Source organism: Meles meles, chromosome 10, assembly GCF_922984935.1.
Source record: "Meles meles chromosome 10, mMelMel3.1 paternal haplotype, whole genome shotgun sequence".
Taxonomy (NCBI): Eukaryota; Metazoa; Chordata; class Mammalia; order Carnivora; family Mustelidae; genus Meles; species Meles meles.
This window is the reverse complement of record NC_060075.1, coordinates 34,176,406-34,198,425: the sequence shown is the minus strand read 5'-3', so window position 1 is coordinate 34,198,425 and position 22,020 is coordinate 34,176,406. Positions and strand designations below refer to the sequence as shown.

Here is a 22,020-nt window from a genome sequence, read left to right as displayed (position 1 = left end):
AGCAGTAGCTTTCATCTAGTGGTATCTTTCATTCATTTCTCTGAAACTCCCGAGACTTTCATCTATCTGGTTTTTTATACATATGAGAGCACATAGTAAGTGGTCAGTGAATGTTTGAAGGAATAAAGGGAAAGGAAAGAAAGAGAAAGAAAACAGGACATGGGAAAGAAAAGGAAAGGAAATTAGCAAGGGGACAGGAAAGGAGATGAGGAAAACTAATGCTGCATCTAGCTTTATAGTCCTTGATCAGAAAAGTTATATCGGCCTCCCTCTCACTTAGAAAAAAATCCCAAAACAAAAAACTTAGGTAATGGCTATGAAATTTTGCCATGCAATAAAATATGAAACTTGCTGTAATAGTGCTTTGTGATTCTATTTACTTATTGATTTAAGAAAATGAGGAATACCAGATGAGGCTTTGGTCAGATATGCCCCCTTGAGTGTACACTTTTTAATTAAAAACTAACTTTTTGGGCACCTGGGTAGTTCAGTGGGTTAAGCTTCTGCCTTCGGCTCAGGTCATGGTCTCAGGGTCCTGGGATCGAGACCCGCACCTGGCTCTCTGCTCAGTGGGGAGCCTGCCTCCCCCTCTCTCTCTGCCTGCCTCTCTGCCTACTTGTGATCTCTCTCTCTCTGTCAAATAAATAAATAAAATCTTAAAAAAGAAAAAACAACTTAACTTTTTAAAGTCTTATAATGTGAAAGTACATTTTTATGTTTCCTTGCTTAAATTTATGGATAGCTTCTTGGAATCCCCCTGCCCAATAGCTTGCCTTTCCATACCATTATATGGAACGTATATAAAAGTATTTTATAAACTATAAATGTATGAGTATGCTTACTTATTTACCAGGTATAATTAGTTATTGCCAACTTATTTCCAAAATTATAGAAAAATATGTCGTAACTGCAAGTGTGGCCAAGAAGAGCATGATGTCCTCTTGAGCAATGAAGAGGATCGAAAAGTGGGAAAACTTTTTGAAGACACCAAATATACCACCCTGATTGCAAAACTAAAATCAGATGGAATTCCCATGTATAAACGTAATGTTATGATACTGACCAATCCAGTTGCTGCCAAGAAGAATGTCTCCATCAATACAGTTACCTATGAATGGGCTCCTCCTGTCCAGAATCAAGCATTGGTAAATAAGAAGGGGAAGGGCAGTCTGTTTGTTAAATGTCAGGGGCTACTTTTTTAGGGCAGTCCCTTTGGTGACCTAATCAACCTCAAGTCTGTTATTTTTCTGGGGTTCCTATTACTTTGACTTCCAACTCTTGTTGGTTTTTGAAAGTAAAATTAGATACCTCATAGAATTTTCCTGACTACTCAGGTATGTTAACCTTTTTGAGGGAATGGTCTGACATTTGTAATAATTAGATGAAAAATATGTTTTGTATATATCTAGTAACTTCTAGCTTATACTTGAGAGGTATCTCTTAAGATAGCAAGGACTATCTGAAAGAATAGAATTTGTCATTTTTTTTAAACTCAAAAAATGTTTAACAGTATACTTTACTATGTAAAGAAAAAAAGGTAATTTTGTGTCAAACTCCTTTTACTGTTATAACAATCAAATACAACATTTGGAAGTCTTTTAAGAAGACTAGTTAAATCATCATTCAAGTGACTCTTATGATATCTTTTTTTTTATAATGATAAAAATATTCTTGATCCATAGGCAATTCTAAACATTTAACCATGCCTGCTAAAAATTTGTGTTCTCTTGCAATTATACATTTGTATATATAGCACAAGTAAACATTAGTAACCAAAATCTTCTTATACGCTGACAACAAAGGTTTGATTTCATGGAGAAAAATGTATTTATTGTTACTGAACTTAATCTATTTACAATACCTTTTTTGATTATGTTAACATCTCAAGATATTTATATTATAAAGACTGTTATGAATGGATAAAACCCCCTTCTTTCTTAATTTGCTTCTGGTGTGTGTTATAAAATACTGCTTGTCTGATGACCAAGGCATCTCCCAGTTAACGCTGGTCTCCTTGTGGTTCAGGCCAGGCAGTACATGCAGATGCTGCCCAAGGAGAAGCAGCCAGTGGCAGGCTCAGAGGGGGCACAGTACCGAAAGAAACAGCTGGCAAAGCAGCTCCCTGCACATGACCAGGACCCTTCAAAGTGTCATGAGTTGTCTCCCAAAGAGGTAAAGGAGATGGAACAGTTTGTGAAGAAATATAAGAGTGAAGCTCTGGGAGTAGGAGATGTCAAACTTCCCCGTGAGATGGATGCTCAAGGCCCCAACCGAATGTACATCCCTAGCGGGGATAGAAGCACCACAGCAGCCGTGGGGGCCATGGAGGACAAATCAGCCGAACACAGAAAAACTCAGTATGTAAGTATAGAGCTCCTGGTGTTGGCCCAACTGGTCTGTTTCTACAGGCTCTTTCCCATTCTTTGAATATTTTTTATGGGGGGTTGGGGGGTGGCATTCCTCAGTTTCCAAAAGGAGTAAGTGAAGGAAATAAATTAAAATTCATTTTAGGTTTATTTTAGCAAATCATCACATTTGAAACCTCTATCTAAAGCCAATTTTCTGATTCTCTGTTGCCAAGGGTAATTGTGAGTTTTATGTATACATAGTAGTTAGCATTGGTGTCATGCTGGAATACAACATGCTCCTCTAGAATCTGTTTCCAAACATAATTTTGGTGTTGTTTATCTTTTCCCATAAACAAGAATAATGTATGATTAGGTTAATTCAGTTTTGCTTGTGAGAACATGCCTAAAATTCATAATTCAAATTTATATGGATATACAGTTGACCCTGAAAAACACGGGTTTGAACGGTGTAGATCTACTTACACACAGATTTTTTTAATCAATACGGTATAGTCCTATAAAAGTATTTTCTCTTCCATTTGATTTTCTTAATAATAATTTCTTTTTTCTAGATTACTCTATTGTAAGAATTCAGTATATAATACATAAAACATACAAAATATGTGTTAATCAACTATGTTATTGGTAAGGCTTCAAATCAGTAGTAGACTATTAGTAGTTGAGTTTTGAGGAAGTCAAATTTATACATAGCTTTCTGATTATGTGTGGGGTCAGCACACCTAACCCCTGTGTTGTTTGAGGGTCAACTATATAATCAATCTTACTTTTTAAAAATCTCTCTTAGGAGGGAAATTGAAGTCTTTTTCTTATGCCTTGAAATTAAAAGAGAATTGTGATACACATGAATAAAACATAAGAGCTAAATTTAGTGTAATATATTTCTCATAGACACAATTAGCACATTAACCAATAAGGCTTAGTTCTGTTTAAAAAAAAAAAAGAAAAAGAGAGGAGAGAGAGAGAGAAGATACCAATAAGCTCTAAGTTAATGATTTTGGGAGAACCACTTAAAAGTTGGGGTGAAAATTATTGTTGCCCTTTTTCTGTAAGTGATAATTCAGGAAACAGTGCCCCTTTACCAGCAGGGCACAAGAATTAAGTTTGAAGAGCCTAGAGAAATCCAAGAAATCCCATTTCCCAGAAATGCTGACATCTTATTGTCTCTGTGGACAAATTACTAATTTTATTTTATTTTATTATTATTTTTTTTTTACATCTTCTGTTGGTTCTACTTCTCCAGAGAACTCTTTTTTGTTTGTTTGTTTTTAAAGATTTTATTTATTTATTTGACAGAGAGAGACCACAAGTAGATAGAGAGGCAGGTGGCGGGGGTGGGGGGGAGCAGGCTTGCCGCTGAGCAGAGAGCCCGATGTGGGACTCGATCCCAGGACCCTGAGATCATGACCTGAGCCGAAGGCAGTGGCTTAACCCACTGAGCCACCCAGGTGCCCCAAATTACTAATTTTAGTAGGAATTCTTTCTCTTGGAAGTTGTTTCTCTGAATTCCTGTGACACTGATGATGAGAAATGCCAGTCTTACAATGACATATTGTTTTGGACGGCTTTCCTTTCAGTCCTGCTACTGCTGCAAACAGAGTATGAAAGAGGGTGACCCAGCCATCTACGCTGAAAGGGCCGGCTATGATAAACTGTGGCATCCAGCTTGTTTCGTCTGCAGTACCTGCCATGAGCTCCTGGTTGACATGATTTATTTCTGGAAGAATGGGAAGCTGTACTGTGGCAGACATTACTGTGACAGTGAGAAACCACGGTGTGCTGGCTGCGATGAGGTGTGTTCCAAGCGGCTCCTACAGATGGGCTCCCTCTGGTGCCCCCATAGAGTCCCCTAACCATCTTCACCAGGCCATCCTTGGCAGAAAGTCCACATGAATTAGCCAAGCATCAGTCTCTTTATTTACACGCAGAGGAGTTGAGTGGGAAAACAACTTTTAACTCAGTCATTCGGGGTGTCTGTGTTAACTGTGTTGACTAATGAAAGACTGTCGAGGAACATAGAAGACTGATTTGGACTGAAGGAAATAGTAACCTGAGTTTAAGAATTAAGTTATTTTCAGACTTTGAGATCAGGAAAGTGGGTTGATTTTTTACTTGTGGATCTAAATCCCTTACTGGTCTACAGAACCTAGCTTTGTCATTTGTAGCAAAAAGGAAAATATGTGATTCCTCTTATTTTTGCCCTCTTCCCAGCTGATATTCAGCAATGAGTACACCCAAGCAGAAAACCAAAATTGGCATTTGAAACATTTCTGCTGCTTTGACTGTGACAACATCCTAGCTGGGGAAATATATGTGATGGTCAATGACAAGCCTGTGTGCAAGCCCTGCTATGTGAAGAATCATGCTGTGGTAAGATGCGTTCTGGGGTATGGGTGCCTTGACCTGCTTTAGGACTTGACACTATGCCTTTATTTAAGCCAGTGAGAAACAGAGAGGACTGTGGTTAAGTAAGAAACCTGTGATTCCTGCTATAGGGTCTTAAAATCCAGGTAATTCAAAAACAATAACACGCATTGACTGTGAGCCACCTCAAGATTTCTATCTGTAGTTTACACTATAGATTGTAAGTGCTACTTAGTCATCAAATCCCCACTAAAAGAAGTTCTTTAATGGAAATGAGACTGATTGGTTCTCATCATACAGATCAGAGTCCACTTACATTAAGATTTTTAGGAACTGTTTGTGTTCTTTAGCTGTGTTTGAGTGTTTTTGGTTTCTGTTCCATGTTCTTAGGGTCCCAACTGTGGCTTCATTTTCTCTTTTTTTTTTTTTTAAAGATTTTATTTATTTATTTGACAGACAGAGATCACAAGTAGGCAGAGAGGCAGGCGGAGAGAGAGGGGGAAGCAGGCTCCCCGCTGAGCAGAGAGCCTGATGCGGGGCTCAATCCCAGGACCCTGAGACCATGACCTGAGCCGAAGGCAGAGGCTTAACCCACTGAGCCACCCAGGCGCCCCCATTTTCTCTTTTTAACCTGGACATTGTACAATGCCTGTTTCTTAAACCTTCATTGAATTGATTGACTATAACAAAATTTGACCTACATATTTAGATTTATTTGTATCAGCCAAACATTCAAATAGTTAATGTGAGAGTATATTTTTTTTCTTGGCTCTACCCTGCTTACACAGAGCTGCTATTGCATGAAGGCCAAGAGATAAGCAATTTAGATAAAGGATAAAGAAAGTTGACCATATATAGTAAAGCTCTTAATCCAAGGGATATTAAAATGATAGACATCTACTTCTTTATAAGCAGGAAAATATGTACTAAAGTTCCTCAGAGCTATCACGGAAAGCAGGCTCCTGGCTAAGGAATACAGTGCTGTGTTTATATCATTCTGGGAGTGTGGTACTGTGGGAATAACGTAATGAGTTTTGATGCCAGTGCCAGTTTTCTTTTATCCTTTATCCGCTTTCTGAGTATAATTCATCATTTTCTATCAATTCTGCCTCATCCGTAAATCTCAGATCCTCATAGTTACAACTATACTCTACGTCAGACCTTTATTTTTTGTCATTTGGATTATTATAGTGCCCTCAAATTTGGTCTCCCCACTTCCATTCTTCATCTTGTCCAAAATCACCTTCCGTAATGATGGAAGGTAATCTTTCTGAAATGCAAACCTAAACATTAAGCCTTTGCTTACCAGATCCAGCCCCTCCTTGCCTGTTCAGCCTCTTCTACTAGTTACCCAATCCAAATCATATTCAACAAATTACCCATTTTCTAGTTTGGGGACCATTCTGGGTCTTCTACTCACCTTAACTCCATCTGTTGCACTCTCACCATTCCCCGTTTCACTTGCTCAGACTCAGTGGAGGCTTTTTTTAGAATACCTTTCTTGATTTTTTTGGTCCTAAGCTCCACCCCTTTTTCTCTGGGTAAGATGCCTCTCTGTGATCCAGTGGAGCACATCTGTGTGTAATTAATACCACCCTTCTGTCTCCTCCCCTAGACTATAAGCAGCTGGTGGACAGAGCTTGCCTTTTTATTTCCATGCCCTCAATGTCTGCCTTTAGGAAATGTTCAAGTGACTTCTTTCTCCTCTAATATTTCTCATTTACTTTGGATCAACATGAGCCTCCTTATACCTGGGAAAAGGATTATTACTCACCATGTGACCTGGTACATAATTTAGCTAAAAACTGCTTCCCTGAATATTATTGCTACAGTTTCTTTAAAGGTAAATTGTTATCATAATGTATATTTTACTATAGGGCTGTGTGACCTTGGTCTCAAGGACTAGGATGCAAATTCCATGTAGGCAGGGAATTTTGTCTGCTGTGTTTTCTAATTCCAGCACAAGAACAGCACAGTAGATACTCAGTAAATACTGAATAAAGCCTTAAACAGATGAAGCTGCTTTATGTAACTGTTAAAAGCTTCTCTTTCTTAGGTTGTAACTAACCAACAGAGAGGGATAACCAGAGATATTATTAAAACACAGAGAGAAAAATTTGTAAATCATTTAGCTTTATAATGTGGTATGATTTCTTTTAGAAAGTTTACTTTCTCAGTAAGATGTACTGTTGCCCTTTGTATAAAATTTAAATGAACAAGCAGAGTTGTGCAGCGGAAGCGTGCTGGGCCCATAAAATTTAAATGAACAGCTCTTTCCATTGCCTGCACAAATCAGCTAATGATAAAAAGAGCTATCCCTTCCACATACTAAATGATGTAAAATTTTGAAGATTGTCTAGTTCAGGGCATCGGTCTGCTTAGATCTTTTAATCTTCAAACAAACAAATTGTCTATGAACCTGAAGGCAAGAACTCAATTCAAAACAGGATTTCTGTGGGAAAAAAAATTAACTTAGAAAGAGGATAGTGGGAAATACACTTAGTTTGTCTCTGAATGGTCTCTGGAATTCTGGTCTCAAATGGCCATCCCCTGAATTCACATCTCTGAGACTTCATAGGAACCTCTTGCCAGAGAGGTCATTACAATAAGTGTTGTTAGTGGTTGTTTTTTTTTTCACATTGTGTATACAAATAAACTAAAAGAAGTAGGAGAAATTGAAGGAAATCAGAACAAATTGAAATATTATAAGTTTAAGAACCCTAAAAAATCAAATGCCAGGCAGAAAGAAGTAAAGCACATTATCTCCCAGACACTCAATGAGGCCTAGGCAACTTTCAGATTTATAAAGAATTAGGTGCAATAGGTTTTAGCTGGGACTCTATGTCAGAATTTGGGATGAATGACAAATTATTAGCAAAACTAAATTATATGAAACCACAAAGCCTAAATTCCTATACCATTCAGTGTGTTCATTAGTTGTTTTTTTTTTAGCCTAAGCAATTTCCTTAATTTTATATATAACTGAATACTAGTTATCTCTTTTTAATTTTTTTAAAGATTTTATTTATTTATTTGATAGAGAGTGAGAGAGAGAATGACAGGGGAGAAGGTCAGAGGGAGAAGCAGACTCCTTATGGAACTGGGAGCCCAATGCAGGACTCGATCCCGGGATTCCGGGATCATGACCTGAGCCGAGGGCAGTCACTTAACCAACTGAGCCTCCCAGGCACCCCAGTTATCTCTTTTTTAAAATCACAAATAAAAATATGAATTTCAAAAGATATGAAAAGATCCACAAGTATTGTTAGAGGGCTGAGATAAAGAAGATAGGTCATGGTCTAAAAGCATGTTCTAAAAACAATTTTTTCTAAAAAAAAAAAATTGTGAGATGCTTCTATGGTACACAAACAAGTTTAAAATATTGAAAAAATATGAAAGAGAAAACTGCAAGGGGCAATGTTCTAAATATAAATCTACACAATATGAATATATGCAAAAGCAATTGCTTGCATGATACAGCTACAAATTAAGAGCTCACTTGTAATTAAAACACCCATTTTTATTGTATTCAGGAGTAGCCACATATTGAACATGGAAAGAGAATATCTCCCTTGCTTCTCAGGAAACACTAGGTTGACATAACATGGGAATTAAATAGCTATAATCTCTGTAATTAGAAGCCATGTAGCACTAAAAAGTATGGAAAGTCAGGGCACCTGGGTGTCTTAGTCGGTTGAGTGTCCGACTCTTGATTTTTTGCTCAGGTCATGATCTCAGGTTGTGGGATCAAGCCCATGTCAGGCTCTATGCCAGGCTCAAGAATCTCTACCCCCATCTCCTTCTGCCTCTCTCTTTCTCTCAAAAATAAACAAAACCTTAAAAAAAAAAAAAAAAGCATAGAAAGTATATTGCACGTTTAAAGTGGGTATTTGTAACAAGGCCTCACTTCACAACCTAAACCAGTTTTCCCCACTGAAGAGTAGCCATGTTTTTTGTTTTGTTTTGTTTTTTTAGATTTTGGGGGTTTTTTTGTTTGTTTTTTTAATTTGTCAGAGAGAGAGAGAGAGAGAGAGAGCGCTAGCACAGGCAAACAGAGTGGCAGGCAGAGGCAGAGGGAGAAGCAGGTTCCCCGCCGAGCAAGGAGCCCGATGTGAGACTGGGTCCGACCTGAGCCGAAGGCAGTCACTAAACCAACTGAGCCACCCAGGCGTCCCAATAGCAGCCATGTTTTAAGGTCTTTTCAAGTAGGGAGGCTCTGGCTGAATGACCTGCCCTCTTCTTTGAAGGATTCACATTAAGAAACCAAAGGTGCTGAAGATTAGACACTTCTGTGTAATGCAGGATAGTATGTCACTTTCTTTACTTGTTATAAAATACTTAAAAACTTTAGATAGTCCCATTCATTCAGAATATGCACAAACAAGAAAGCCTATGAACTATCTAGTGTTTTGGAAGTCTCGATAGGGTAGTTTTGTTTTCTCTTAAAATATTGAGGGTTATTCATTTATTTTCTTCATATGGATGTTCAGCTAAAGAAGAAAATTATGTGTGTTGTAGATATGGATGCATGCACATGCCATATACTTACTTGTACGTAACATACACTGAATTCCACAGAGAATATAAGTATTAATGTTTTATGATATTAGATTATACATGAATTATGACTTAGAAGCCAATTAACTACAATTTTTAATGCAAACTAATTATTCTCAAACACTGGCAGTATTTTAAATTGCGTCCTTAATTATTTTGAACATGATTTTCCTTTCATACTCTCTAGAAACCAGTGATGTTAATAATCCCATGTCTCAGAGGTAGGACTAGTAAAATTATGCTTCAAAGCTTTAATGAGTGAGGAAAATCCTTTTTTTAAAGACTATTTTTTAAGAGCAGTGTTAGGTTTACAACAAAAGAGGAAGACACAGCAATTTCCCACATAACCCCTACACTTACACATGTATTATCTCACTCACTGTAACATCACTCACCTGAATGCTACATTTTTTACCAAGGATTAATCTACATTCACATTTCATAATCACCCAGAGTCCATAGTTCACCTCAGGGTTCACCCTCGGTGTTTCACATTCTGTGGGTTTGGACAAAAGTATAGCCTGGACAAATGATATATACCCATCATAATAAAATTGTAGAGAATATTTTCACTGCCTTAAATGTCCTCTGTGCTCTCTACCTGGTTTTCTCTCCAATCCCCCTATCCCACTCCTGGCAACCACTAATCTTTTTATTTTCTCCATAGTTTTGCCTTTGCCAGAATGTCATGTGGTTGGAATCATACAGTATGTTGCTTTTTTAAAGATTGGTTTCTTTCTCTTAGCAATGTGCATTTAAAATTCCTCCATGTCTTTTCATGGTTTGATAGCTCTATCTTTTTTAGCACTGGTTAATATCCCATTGTCTCAATTACCACAGTGTATTTATCTCTTTACTTACTGAAGGGCATCTTGGTTGCTTCCAGATTTTGGCAATTATAGATAAAGATTCTATAAATATCAATGTGCAAGTTTTTGTGGGCATAAGTTTTCAGCTCCTTTAGGTAAATGCCAAGGAGCATCATTTTGGACTGTATGAAGAAAGTATGTTTAGTTTTCTAAGAAACTGCTAAACTGTCTCCCAAAGTGGCTGTACATTTTGAATTCCCACCGATAATGAATGAGGTTCCTGTTGTTCCACATCTTCACCAGCATTTGGATTTATAGGAAAAATCATAAAACTTCTTTATAATTAGTAAAGTAGAATACAATAGAATGAAACTGCTCTGAAACTTGCCATTAAGACTTTCTGCCTCATACACCATGGGGATATCTTATAAGCACCAAATCACCTGTTTGGTCTTTACCTGTTATTTCTCAGAGACACCCGTTCTCTATAGACATCCATTAACAGTGGTTGGCTAAAAATTTAACTAGAAGGTCAATTTTAGTTATATATTTTTGAAGTGGTCATTCTCAGTTTAATTTACCATCTGAGGGGTACCTGGGTGGCTCAGTAGGTTAATGCCTCTGCCTTCAGCTCAGGTCATGATCCCAGGGTCCTGGGATCAAGCCCCGCATCGGGCTCTCAGCTCAGCAGGGAGCCTGCTTCCTCCTCTTCTCTGCCTGCCTCTCTGTCTCCTTGTCTGTCAGGTGGGTAAATAAAATCTTAAACAAACAAACAAACAAACAAACAAAAAACCTGTTTAATTTACCATCTGAAAGAAAGACACTGTTCTAACATGAAAATGTTACCATCAGTTTGATCTCTCATCCTCTTCTGTTATCTGTGTAATCAACTTAACAGGTATGTCAAGGGTGCCACAATGCCATCGACCCTGAAGTGCAGCGGGTGACCTATAACAATTTCAGCTGGCATGCATCCACAGAGTGCTTTTTATGTTCGTGCTGCAGCAAGTGTCTCATTGGGCAGAAGTTCATGCCAGTAGAAGGGATGGTTTTCTGTTCAGTGGAGTGTAAGAAGATGATGTCTTAAGAAGAAAGTACCAAGCAGTATTGAGCCATAGCTATCCTAAATGGTCTGCATTTCTACTGTAAAATGCAATTTAGAAAAATAAATGGAAAAAAAAGAAACTATAAAGGAAACCAGGAGATTTTGTTTAATACCTTTCTTTGCTGTTTTTCCTTATCAATTTTTTTTCATCTCAATTTTTAAAACCTGCCTTTTAAGCACTTGATTTTTAAAACAGTAAGGAATTTTATCTTTCCTTAGCTTTCCTCATGTAAAATCTTGGAGGTGGAAGCCTGGGTTTAATTAATCTTCGTACATCTATCCCCCTGTGCCAAACAAACAGTATTTATGAACACTTAAAAATTAGTGTGCTGAATGGAAAGATGCACATTGCTAGTTCTATATTCTTTTCCCCCTCTAATGTAAAATGAAAGGAAATTAAACTTGCCCTAATGCCAAGGCTCTGCGTTTATTGCCTTATCTTATTCACTGAACTTTGTAGTGATACTCAGTGAATTCTTTTGACAAAGAAAAGAGAAACGCAGCAGAGTACAGAGGGCTGTTATCATTCTAATGCTTTTGCATTTGTTCTTTTCTCATTTAGGCAGAGGTGGCTTTATTACATTTCTCTATACTTTTTTTTTAACTTGCCCTACCTCGCAGCATTCTCTTTGTAAGCTCATGACCTCCATCTGTGGCCTTAAATACTTTATTGTCACACGTGGCATCCACTTTTTCCTTCTATAGATGATTTCTGGCTTGGACATAAAAGCCAAGCCATTCACTTATGTTTCCAATCCAAAGAACATGTACACCTTTTGTACCCAAGAAACTATAACTTGTACTGATTGCACTTGCCTACCATGGTTTGGATAGATTTTTTTTTTTTTTTTTTTTGCATGAATTTACTCTTTTTTAATGGATACTGTTGTATGGTGCTTCTAAACCTGTTCAAGGGTATATATCGAATGTCTTCTTTGCCTGTATACTTCCATCTTTAGATATTTCTATGTTTATTTTTCCATATATACTTCCATATATACTATGCACTATAAAGATGAAACTGAATGAATGATATGTATATTCAAAATAAAGTCTTTCACCTCAACAATTGTTACCTTTATTCTTCATATCCTTTCCCTTAAAGGAAAAAAAAAAAATCAGTCTGCAGTTTAGCTTTGTCACAGCAGGGGGCGTCATCTCCACAGATAAAGCCTCAAAAATAAAGGCTGTTTCTCACAAGACAGGAAACTAAGCTTTTCATTATGATGAAGGGATACATTTTATGAAAAAAAAATTTTTTTGAGAGAGAGAAAGCATATGATCAGGGAGGGGTATAAGAAGAATCTCAAGAAGGCTCCACACTCAACGCAGAGCCCCCCCACAGCTAGATCTTAAGACCCTAAGATCATGATCTGGGCTGAATCAAGAGTCAGGAGTTTAACGAACTGAGCCATTCAGGTGCCCCTTTTATGACACTTAAATAAATCAAGCAAAGAACAAATTTAAGTTTTCAATTTGTGCACAAGTTTCATCTTTCAGAAAATGTGTCATTTTTTTTAAAAGATTTATTTATTTGACACAGAAGGAGGGGGATCACAAGTAGTCAGAGAGCGGGGGGGGGGGGGGGGGGGGGAGGGGGGAGCAGGCTCCCCACCGAGCGGAGCAGATGTGGGACTTGATCCCAGGACCCTGAGATCACAACCTGAGCTGAAAGCTGAGGCTTAACCCACTGAGCCACCCAGGTGCCCAGAAATGTGTCATTTTAACTGAAGTTTGGGTAAGCTCTATCCTTTTGAGGTGAATCTAACAAATATTACTCTTACACTTGAATTGTTTTTTGGTTTTCTAACAATTTTTTCTGGCTACTTAGTGTGAAAAAGATGTGGTATAGTAGTAGATTAATTCTTCCTAGTTTAGCAGATCAAGAGGTTTGTTTTTTTTTTTTTTCTTTTTTCCAGTCTGAAGTATTTCTGTCATAGTGGGAGTAGTGGTTTTCTATGACACATACTCAGAATAATTTGCTTTGGATTTTTTTCCCCCAGTTCATGATTGTTTGGCTGATAGTGCTTTTCCCAAATTCCATATCCCATCTCACTATTCACATCCTATCACTAACATACAGGTAGACACATTTATTCCTTCTGCATTATGCCTTCCTCAGCCATGAAAAAGTATCTTGAACGCATGTCACTTTATCTAAAGAAGTAATCTAATCCTGCATAGAGTATTAAATGCTTATATCACAAGTATCCATCATTATCTATAAATATCACTTTATGCTTGCTCTACTTCAGATGGCAACAAATATACGTTCTGTAGCATTTTTTCCACAAAGTTGAACAAGTTAACTATCCCAGGCATGGCTATGTGTGGATAAACTGAAACAATTCCCCTACACATGAACATGGCCAGTCTTCACATGTCTGCTTGCGCAACCTACATTCCTGGGGCTGAGGTAGAATCAAGCTGTCTGGGGATTGTTAGAAGCCCAAGAAAATTGACGAAATCCATCATTCATTACCCAAGATAATTAACTGCATGTATGTTAGGCATTTCCTAAAAGAATAAAGTACTTTGGCCTGGGAAATACAGAGCCACTGGGTTTGACTCTTTACCATGACTTATTATTAAGTGAACTGTAATGAAATTTATGCAATGCAAGAGAATGAGTGCTATTTTAAAATTTATCTTAATTCAATATTTTTTAATTAGGTTCTTTTTTAAACAAAAAGTCTTTTTTTTTAAAGACTTTATTTATTTATCTGACAGAAAGAGATCACAAGGAGACAGAGAAGCAGGCAGAGAGAGAGAGGAGGAAGCAGGCGCCCCGCTGAGCAGAGAGCCCGATGCGGGGCTCGATCCCAGGACTTTGGGATCATGACCTGAGCCGAAGGCAGAAGCTTTAACCCACTGAGCCACCCAGGCGCCCCAAAACAAAAAGTCTTTTAAATACTTTGTTCTGTAACAAGAGAATAAGATGGTTACGAGATTCTCTACGATTTATTTTCCCTCAAGCATTTGGATATGCTCACCCCTCAGTCTCTACTATCATATTCTGCATTATCCTCAATTCTAAATAATGGTTTACCTGGTACAGGGACCAAAGTTAAATCCTCTCCATGCTATAAGAAAAGATAGGGAAGTAATAAATGTTTTTATCTGAATTCATGCATTCTTTTTCTTTAAAAGTAGATAATGAAGAATAGGCTTTTGTTCCCTAATTTCTCAAGGGTAAAGGGAAATCTCTATCACCCAAATTCCATTTCAGTTCTTATTTTCAGAGATATAGCTTATTCTTTCTGTAGTCAATATAGAAGGCATTAACAACCATGTCTATGCAGTTAGCAGTAGAGATGCTCTGGAAACCAGATTGGGAGTAAGAGAATACCAGAATATGAACCATGATAAAGGACCGCAGAGAATAAGAGATGTCTTTTTCCCTTCTGCAAAAGCCACCACTTTGTATATTAAAAGGTATTGTGGAGACTTCTGATTCTCTTATTCCCTACTCTGCAGTAGGTTCTTGAGAATAGAGAGGTTTCTTTCCTGACCCAGGAAGTTCAAAAGATTTTGACACATCAGTTGTTGAAAAATACTGAGGTGAGGTAATACATTTATCATCTTTATTGTAAGAATCTGACATGTTAGAATGATTAATCATGAACTCATTCAGAAACTGGACACATCTTGTTCATCTCTAAGTAGAATTTTGTTTGTAACCCTTGGATACAGTAATAATTTTGAGAATTAATGGATTTCAGTTATTTGATCCCATTAAGAAATGTGAGTTGCTTAAGAGACACACCAGCATTTCTATTTGTTGTAAAATATCTTTTTTTTTCTCAAATGAGGGCCTTTGAGGGGTTTTCTTCTTTAATCAACCCAAGCTGAAACTTCTTAACTCTGAAATCTTCAAGCAAGCATAGATTTCCAAATCTTTGAAAGTATTTCAGACCGATTTTACCGGCGAGAGATTCATTATTGACTCATTCATAAGGAATTTCCAACATGCAGTGTTTAAGCTCATCCAGCTTCACCATGGTTACCAAAAAGACACCATAACCCAAGATCAGTATTAAGCCTTTGTCTCAGGATACCCTGGCATATCTGAACTTGTCTTCTGGGCATTCACTTAATTCCTCAGAAAACTTATGACTCCATCAAAGTCTTCATAAAATAGCATTTTACCACAGAGTCTTACTAGATATGCTCTGTCCCTACCTGACCTCTCCTGATTTAAATGCTCAATGACAACTTTGATAATTGCACTGAATACTCACAAATATGAAAGGGATCCACTGTGCTGGAGTATACAGGTGTGTTTTGAGCACATAACCTGAAACACATGCTTGCTTAATTGAATTTTTTTCATATAATTAACAAATATTTAAATAGCTTTAGCTAATTGTTTTTTCTCTTCATGGGGAACAACATGTCATTGTAACTTCTATTTAATCTGATAATATATTTTGAAACACTCAAAACAAGGTATCATGAACCTTTTATACTTGTTTGAATAGCATTTTATGCTGACATTTATGAAGGCTACTATTGATTTTTCTTCAATGATACTTCACCCCAGAATATCTTGACCTTCAGACTATAACAAAACAACTTGCACCCAGTTACCTTTACTAGAATCTGCTATTATCAAATGCAGAGACGTTAGAGTTGATGCTCCCATAAATACTGACTGTGAAGGCATCATGGTATAGTTTAAAAGAGGGCTGGGTTTAGGAGTCTAGAGACCTTCTGGCCAAACCCCGTTGATTGTTTCTCTTCTCCTCATAGTTATAGCTGAGTAGGATGGAGGAAAAGATCATTGGAGGTGAGGAGTCTAGGAAATAATGGGCCCAAGGGTAGGATAAACATCTATAAATATGTTGAAGTCACCAAGAATAACAAGAGGGAAAATGGTTGAGAGAAGAATGAGCCAGAGGCCAAAAGTTATCAAAAAATGAAACAAGGTATCCTAGAATTTTTTTTTAAAATTTATTTGAAAGACAGAGATCACAAGTATGCAGAGAGGCAGGCAGAGAGAGAGGAAAGGAAGCAGGCTCCCTGTTGAGCAGAGAGCCCGATGTGGGGCTCGATCCCAGGACCCTGGGATCATGACCCAAGCCGAAGGCAGAGGCTTAACCCACTGAGCCACCCAGGTACCCCGAGGTATCCTAGAATTTGACTCAAGATGACAACTAAGGGTAGAAATAGGTGTAAAGTCTGAGGCCATCTACTATACGCATTTCAAAGAGCTGTGATTTTGTTAGGAAAAAAAAAGGAATTAGTGGAAATGCCAATAGAGAACAAGGAAGACACTGACAGCACAGGCACTCTGGAACGCCCGTACGAGAGCAAAAATTACTGGTCTCTACTGGAGAATACTACAGAGGAAAGAGAGAACTTGAGGGATAACTGGTTCTCAGTTGGAACAAGGAGAGGCAGCAGCTGAGAGTACAGGGAGTTTGCAGTTTACAGAAGTTGGAATTCACAGGACACAGATGTCAAGTTAGGAAGTGTGGGAAGGGATAGGGCCAGATTAAGGGATTTGCAAAGCAGAATGATATCAGATTTCCAAATGAGGCCAAAAAATCTAGATGCCTGGAGTAAATAGAGCTGAGAGACATACCAAGGTTAGTTTTGGTAGTTTGCTAGAGAAGAATGAGTAATCAATTAGGAATGCTTTTGGCTGTAAGTACTTAAAGACAAGACATAGACTAGTCCAAATGGGGCTCAGAACAAGCTCTTTCTAATCTCTCTGTTCTGCCATCCCATATGCACTGCCTTCCATTCTCAAGTTTGTCCTCTCATTCAAATGCCAGTCCTTCACATAACAGCACCCAAAGTGTAAAGCAGAGATGGGACAAAAGGGTATTTTACTCTCTTAACAAGGAGAAACATCTTTCCCAGGAACCCCCAACAGACTTTCCTACCCTTCTGTTTCTTAGCTAGAACTTGGTCACCTGCTCAGAGAAAATGGGAAGCTATAGGTATGGTTGACTTATCCCATCATAATTCATACACTGAGGGTTGGGCACATGGTCACTCAGACCAAAATTACTGATATAGGAAGAGGGGTAATGGCTATTGAATTGGCAAACAACTCAACACTATGGTGAATAATTATTTAGAGTTCAGAATCTATGGACCACTATGATGGATGATCATTTAGAGTTCAGATTCTTTAGCTGTACGGTATAGGCTTGCTGGATAGCTGTCTACTTCTGAAGCTTGGGGTTTGTGTTGGCTTGTTAGATGAGACAGGGGCATCATTTTGGGTATGTATCTTTTTTTTTAAGATTATTTATTTATTTATTAGAGAGAGAGAGAGAGAGCAAGGCAGAGTTGCAGGCAGAGGCAGAGGGTGAAGCAGGCTCCCTGCCGAGCAAGGAGCCCAATGTGGGACTCGATCCTAGGACGCTGGGATCATGACCTGAGCCGAAGGCAGCTGCTTAACCAACTGAGCCACTCAGGCGTCCCTTGGGTATGTTTCTTGAATAGAATGCCAGAGAGTAGCCAGAGACAATGTGAAGTCATAGCAAGAGATACTATGAAGTTCTTGCAATGACTGGTTACTAGATTTTTTTTTTTTTAAGATTTTATTTATTTATTTGACACAGAGAGAGAGAGATCACAAGTAGGTAGAGAGGCAGGCAAAGAGAGAGGAGGAAGCAGGCTCCCTGCGGAGCAGAGAGCCCAATGTGGGGCTCGATCCCAGGACCCCGAGATCATGACCCGAGCTGAAGGCAGCGGCTTAATCCACTGAGCCACCCAGGCGCCCCTGGTTACTAGATTTTTGCTTGGCTTGCTCCCCCCTCCATCTCATTCTATCTGATCCATTTCAAGTCACAGATCTTTGTTACTTCCTCTATCAAAGTTTCTCTCTCTCTCTCTCCCTCATTACATCTTATTCCTTGGTTCTCCTACCATGCTGACTTATCCTACCACCTGAAACATTTATTTAAATCTGTCTGTGCCTGCCTCTCTAATACCATAACCAACTGTAGTTGATGCCCTCACTGCTTCTCACCAGGGATATTTTAAGTTCCTATCAGGTCTTCCTGCTTTAGTCTCACCCTCTCACACTCATGCTCACTCAGTGGTTCTCAAACTTTAGTATGCAGCAAAATCTTCAGGAGGGCTTGTTCAATACAGATTACTGGACCCCACTCCCCAGAGTTTCTGAATCAGTAGGTCTTGGGTGGGGCCCAAGTTCCCAGGTTATGCTGATGCTGATACCTGGGTCCACACTTTGAGAAACATTGTTGTGATTCATTCTCTTTTTTTCTCCCAGAGTATAAAACAAAGATGGAATTTCTATTCTCCTACTTAAAAATCTAACAGTGATCCAGACTCTTTTTCTAACTGTCCATACATATACATTGTTATCTAGCCATAGCCAAATGCTTAGTTTGTTGAAGCTAGCAACTTCTTTCATCCATGACTACAAAGGTAGCTACCGCTAAGAAACTGATCCATGACACTCTCATACCCTACTAAATTTGCGACCCATCCTCTGTGCTCCCACAAAGGTTTTGATCTATAGTACTGGCTTACCTGCATCATCGCCCTAATTGAGTGCAGGAATATAATATTACTTATATATTTTTCTGGAACCCAATATAGCACTTAACACATGATATATGTGTTTATTCAAAATAGTGAATAACAAAAGGAATTAAGTGACATGTGAATAAGTCATAAAAACCAGGTAAGAATTTTACTAGTTGATATGGAACTCATTTGGCCATTTTTTTTTTAAATGGATCAATAGAAGAAATACAGTTCAGTCCAGTGAATTAAAAAAATTTTTACTTGAATTTTTATTTTTTAATTTGTAATGTAGAATGAAGAAAAAAATTTTTTTCCAACATATGAGATGGCATTTTTTATTTAGTATGTGCTTTTTTTAAAAAAAAGTTTTTTTAAAGATTTTATTTATTTATTTAACAGACAGAGATCACAAGTAGGCAGAGAGGCAAGCAGAGAGAGAGGAGCTCTCTGCTCCCTGCTGAGCAGAGAGCCTGATGCAGAGCTCCATCCCAGGATCCCAGGATCGTGACCTGAGCCGAATGCAGAGGCTTTAACCCACTGAGCCACCCAGGCACTCCCACAATTTTTTATTAACATATAATATATTATTTGTTTCAGGGGTACAGATCTGTGATTCATCAGTCTTACACAATTCACAGCACTCACCACAGCACTGAACTTTTAAATAAAAGTGGTAACAGGGTTCGTAGTACACTGCCCTCAGCAATACTTATAAAATTCGCTCTTCTCTCCTGCCTGTTTGCTTTACACCTCCAGCTGCCCTCTCTCCACAAGTCCCCCAAGCCTCAATCTTACCCAATTTCTCTTCTCTTGCACTCTGCCATGTCCACTTCTTTCCGCTGCTTCATTCATGCATTCAGGCACTCACACACTCACAGTCAACATTTATTGAACATCTACTATATGCCTGGAACGGCTGCACGCACTGGCAACAAAGTAGTGAGTGAGACAAAATCCTTGTTCTCAGTGTGCTTTATGTTCTAGCGAGAATGGAAGAATTCCAACACATAAAATTAAATGTGGCCAACTGAGGAAAATAAGATTCAAGAGCAGAGAATATATAAAAAGTAAGAGGAGGTCAAAGCCATTAAAAATATTAGATAATAAGGGACTGCATAATAGCTATAATGAGGTTCTAATTGCTCTAAGATTCTAAGCATTGACTTTACCATGACATGTGAGAACTGAGACCTCTTCAATAGTCTGAGCGGATTGAGAGAAGGCTGTGAACTCTCCCAAACGAATCATTTATACCCCACTGCCTAAGAAATTACTATTAGAGCTTAGTGCTGAAGGGATTCAGCATGAGCCTCCCCTTAAATGCCACTTTGGCATGTGGATTACTTTGAGCTGAAGTTAATCAAGACCCAAAGACTTGGGGGCAAAGCTTTACCTTCCCCTGATCTACCTAAAAGTATTTAGAACATGGGCCAGGTGTAGTAAACTGGGCGTAAACTCAGCATAATCTGGAAAGCAAATTCCTTGGTGTGTCCCATTGTCTCTGAATGGTATGGCAAACATTCGTTTACCAAAATATTTATTCTTCCCATCTTCCTATAATTTGTCTTCCTCCTCTTTGAAGTCTCAGACTCCCTACTCCCTTCTTAGTTCTGGATGGTATATAAACCTCAACTGCCCAGCTGCCCATGGGGTCTCATAATCTTATGGGGCTCCTGCACATCTGTAATTAAGTTTGTTTTTCCCCTATTAATCTGTCTTATATCAATCTGTCAGCCAAAGAACACAGAAGGGTAAAGTAATATTTTTTCCTCCCTAACCATGCTACCAGGTTCTGGTTCCAAATTCCCCCAAAATAAGGTCTGACCTCAATTGTTTCTTTCTCACTGGGCAAACCAGTTTTATGCCCAGAGGCCAGAGTCATGCAATGTACACAAAAAAAGTTAAAAATATCCCCAAATTAGATTTGGCGGAGGAAGGAGGCAGAGAACAGAATGGAAATAAGGAGGTGTAGGACCAGCAGAACTACCAGATGACTATTACAAATAAAAATATAGTTGAAAGGATAGTGTGACATTGGCTAGATGATAACCAAACTTATCTCCAGTAGGACTGTATTTCCCAGCAAGAGCCCTCTAGGCTTGGCCATTAAAATTCAAGATTCCTTAGAAGATGGTGGAGCCAAGAGATAAAAGAGATAAAGGAGACCCTCTTCTCCACACTGTTGTGCACTGGAACATGATGTGAGCAAGAAGTAAGCATTTACTGTTTTAAGCCACTGAAATAAGTGTTGTTTTTCATGGGAGTTTGCCTTTCCTAACTAGTGTAGATAAATAAAGCAGATTATTTGCTAATTCTACAAACATACCTTGACTAGGTCAAGTGTTATATTGGGATACTGGGAAACAGGAGGTGAATAAGATTAGACTTCTCTCAATTCTTCATAGTCTCATGGAGGAGACAGGTAAACAGAAAATTAAGGAGACAACAGAAATGATCCTAAAGTGACTGAAATATTGGAATATCTTCTCTAATAACAGAGGTTATTTTCATTATTTACCTAGAGTAGTGGATAGATAAATAGAAGCATTGCAAAAACAGAGTCTAAGATACCTGGTCACAGTGGGATTGAAGGACAGGAGGAATCAAGACAACCCCAAAACCCCATTCCTGCCAGTTGGAAGAATGGCAGTGACAGAAATGAAAAATCTCCTTATGGAGGAGCCAGGTTGACAGAAAAATAAATTTGCTTTGGAAAACACTGAGTTTGAGACAGTTATAGGGGTATAGTTTGGAACCTGAAATCTAAACCTCAGGAAACACTGGCTAGAAAGGTAGATAAAGAAATCAATAAATAAAAGTTATGTTGGCATCTCATATTAACTTACAAAAAAAGGGTCCTAGTCTCCTTATGAAACATGACTATATGTCAATAATACTTTGAAATTAATTTCATGTTACTATTTTTCCAGGGTAAAATTAAGATAAGCTTAGTATATTTTCTCTTTACTGAAGAATTAAAAAATATATTAGTAGTTTTAATAGGGAGGGCACGTTTTGCATGGAGCACTGGGTGTTGTGCAAAAACAATGAATACTATTACGCTGAAAAAATAAATAAAATGGAAAAAAAATATATTAGTAGTTTCGGTACTCCTGTTTCGTACAGTAGACATTGAAAGTTCTGAACAACTACTTAACCTGTTTGTGTCTTAATTTCTCATCTATAACATGGGACTATCAATCCCTATGTGGCAGACAGCATTTTCAAAAATAGCCCTAGTAATATTTGTGATCTCACATGTTCTCTCAGGACCTTGCCACTTACCATCTGGAATCTATCTCCCCTC

At 38.2% G+C, this 22,020-nt stretch overlaps 1 protein-coding gene across 1 annotated transcript in view; it reads left to right on the top strand.

Moving 5' to 3' along the window:
• The window catches only part of TES (testin LIM domain protein), a 47,134-nt gene extending 34,867 nt beyond the window's left edge, over positions 1-12,267 (top strand). Inside the window, exons 3-7 of the mRNA XM_046021423.1 lie at positions 893-1,145; positions 2,026-2,361; positions 3,944-4,159; positions 4,578-4,736; positions 10,995-12,267. Of these exons, the coding sequence (XP_045877379.1) occupies positions 893-1,145; positions 2,026-2,361; positions 3,944-4,159; positions 4,578-4,736; positions 10,995-11,183 (1,153 nt within the window). The 3' untranslated portion in view covers positions 11,184-12,267. The remainder of the gene's footprint in view (positions 1-892; positions 1,146-2,025; positions 2,362-3,943; positions 4,160-4,577; positions 4,737-10,994) is intronic.
• The last annotated feature ends 9,753 nt before the right edge of the window (positions 12,268-22,020 follow it).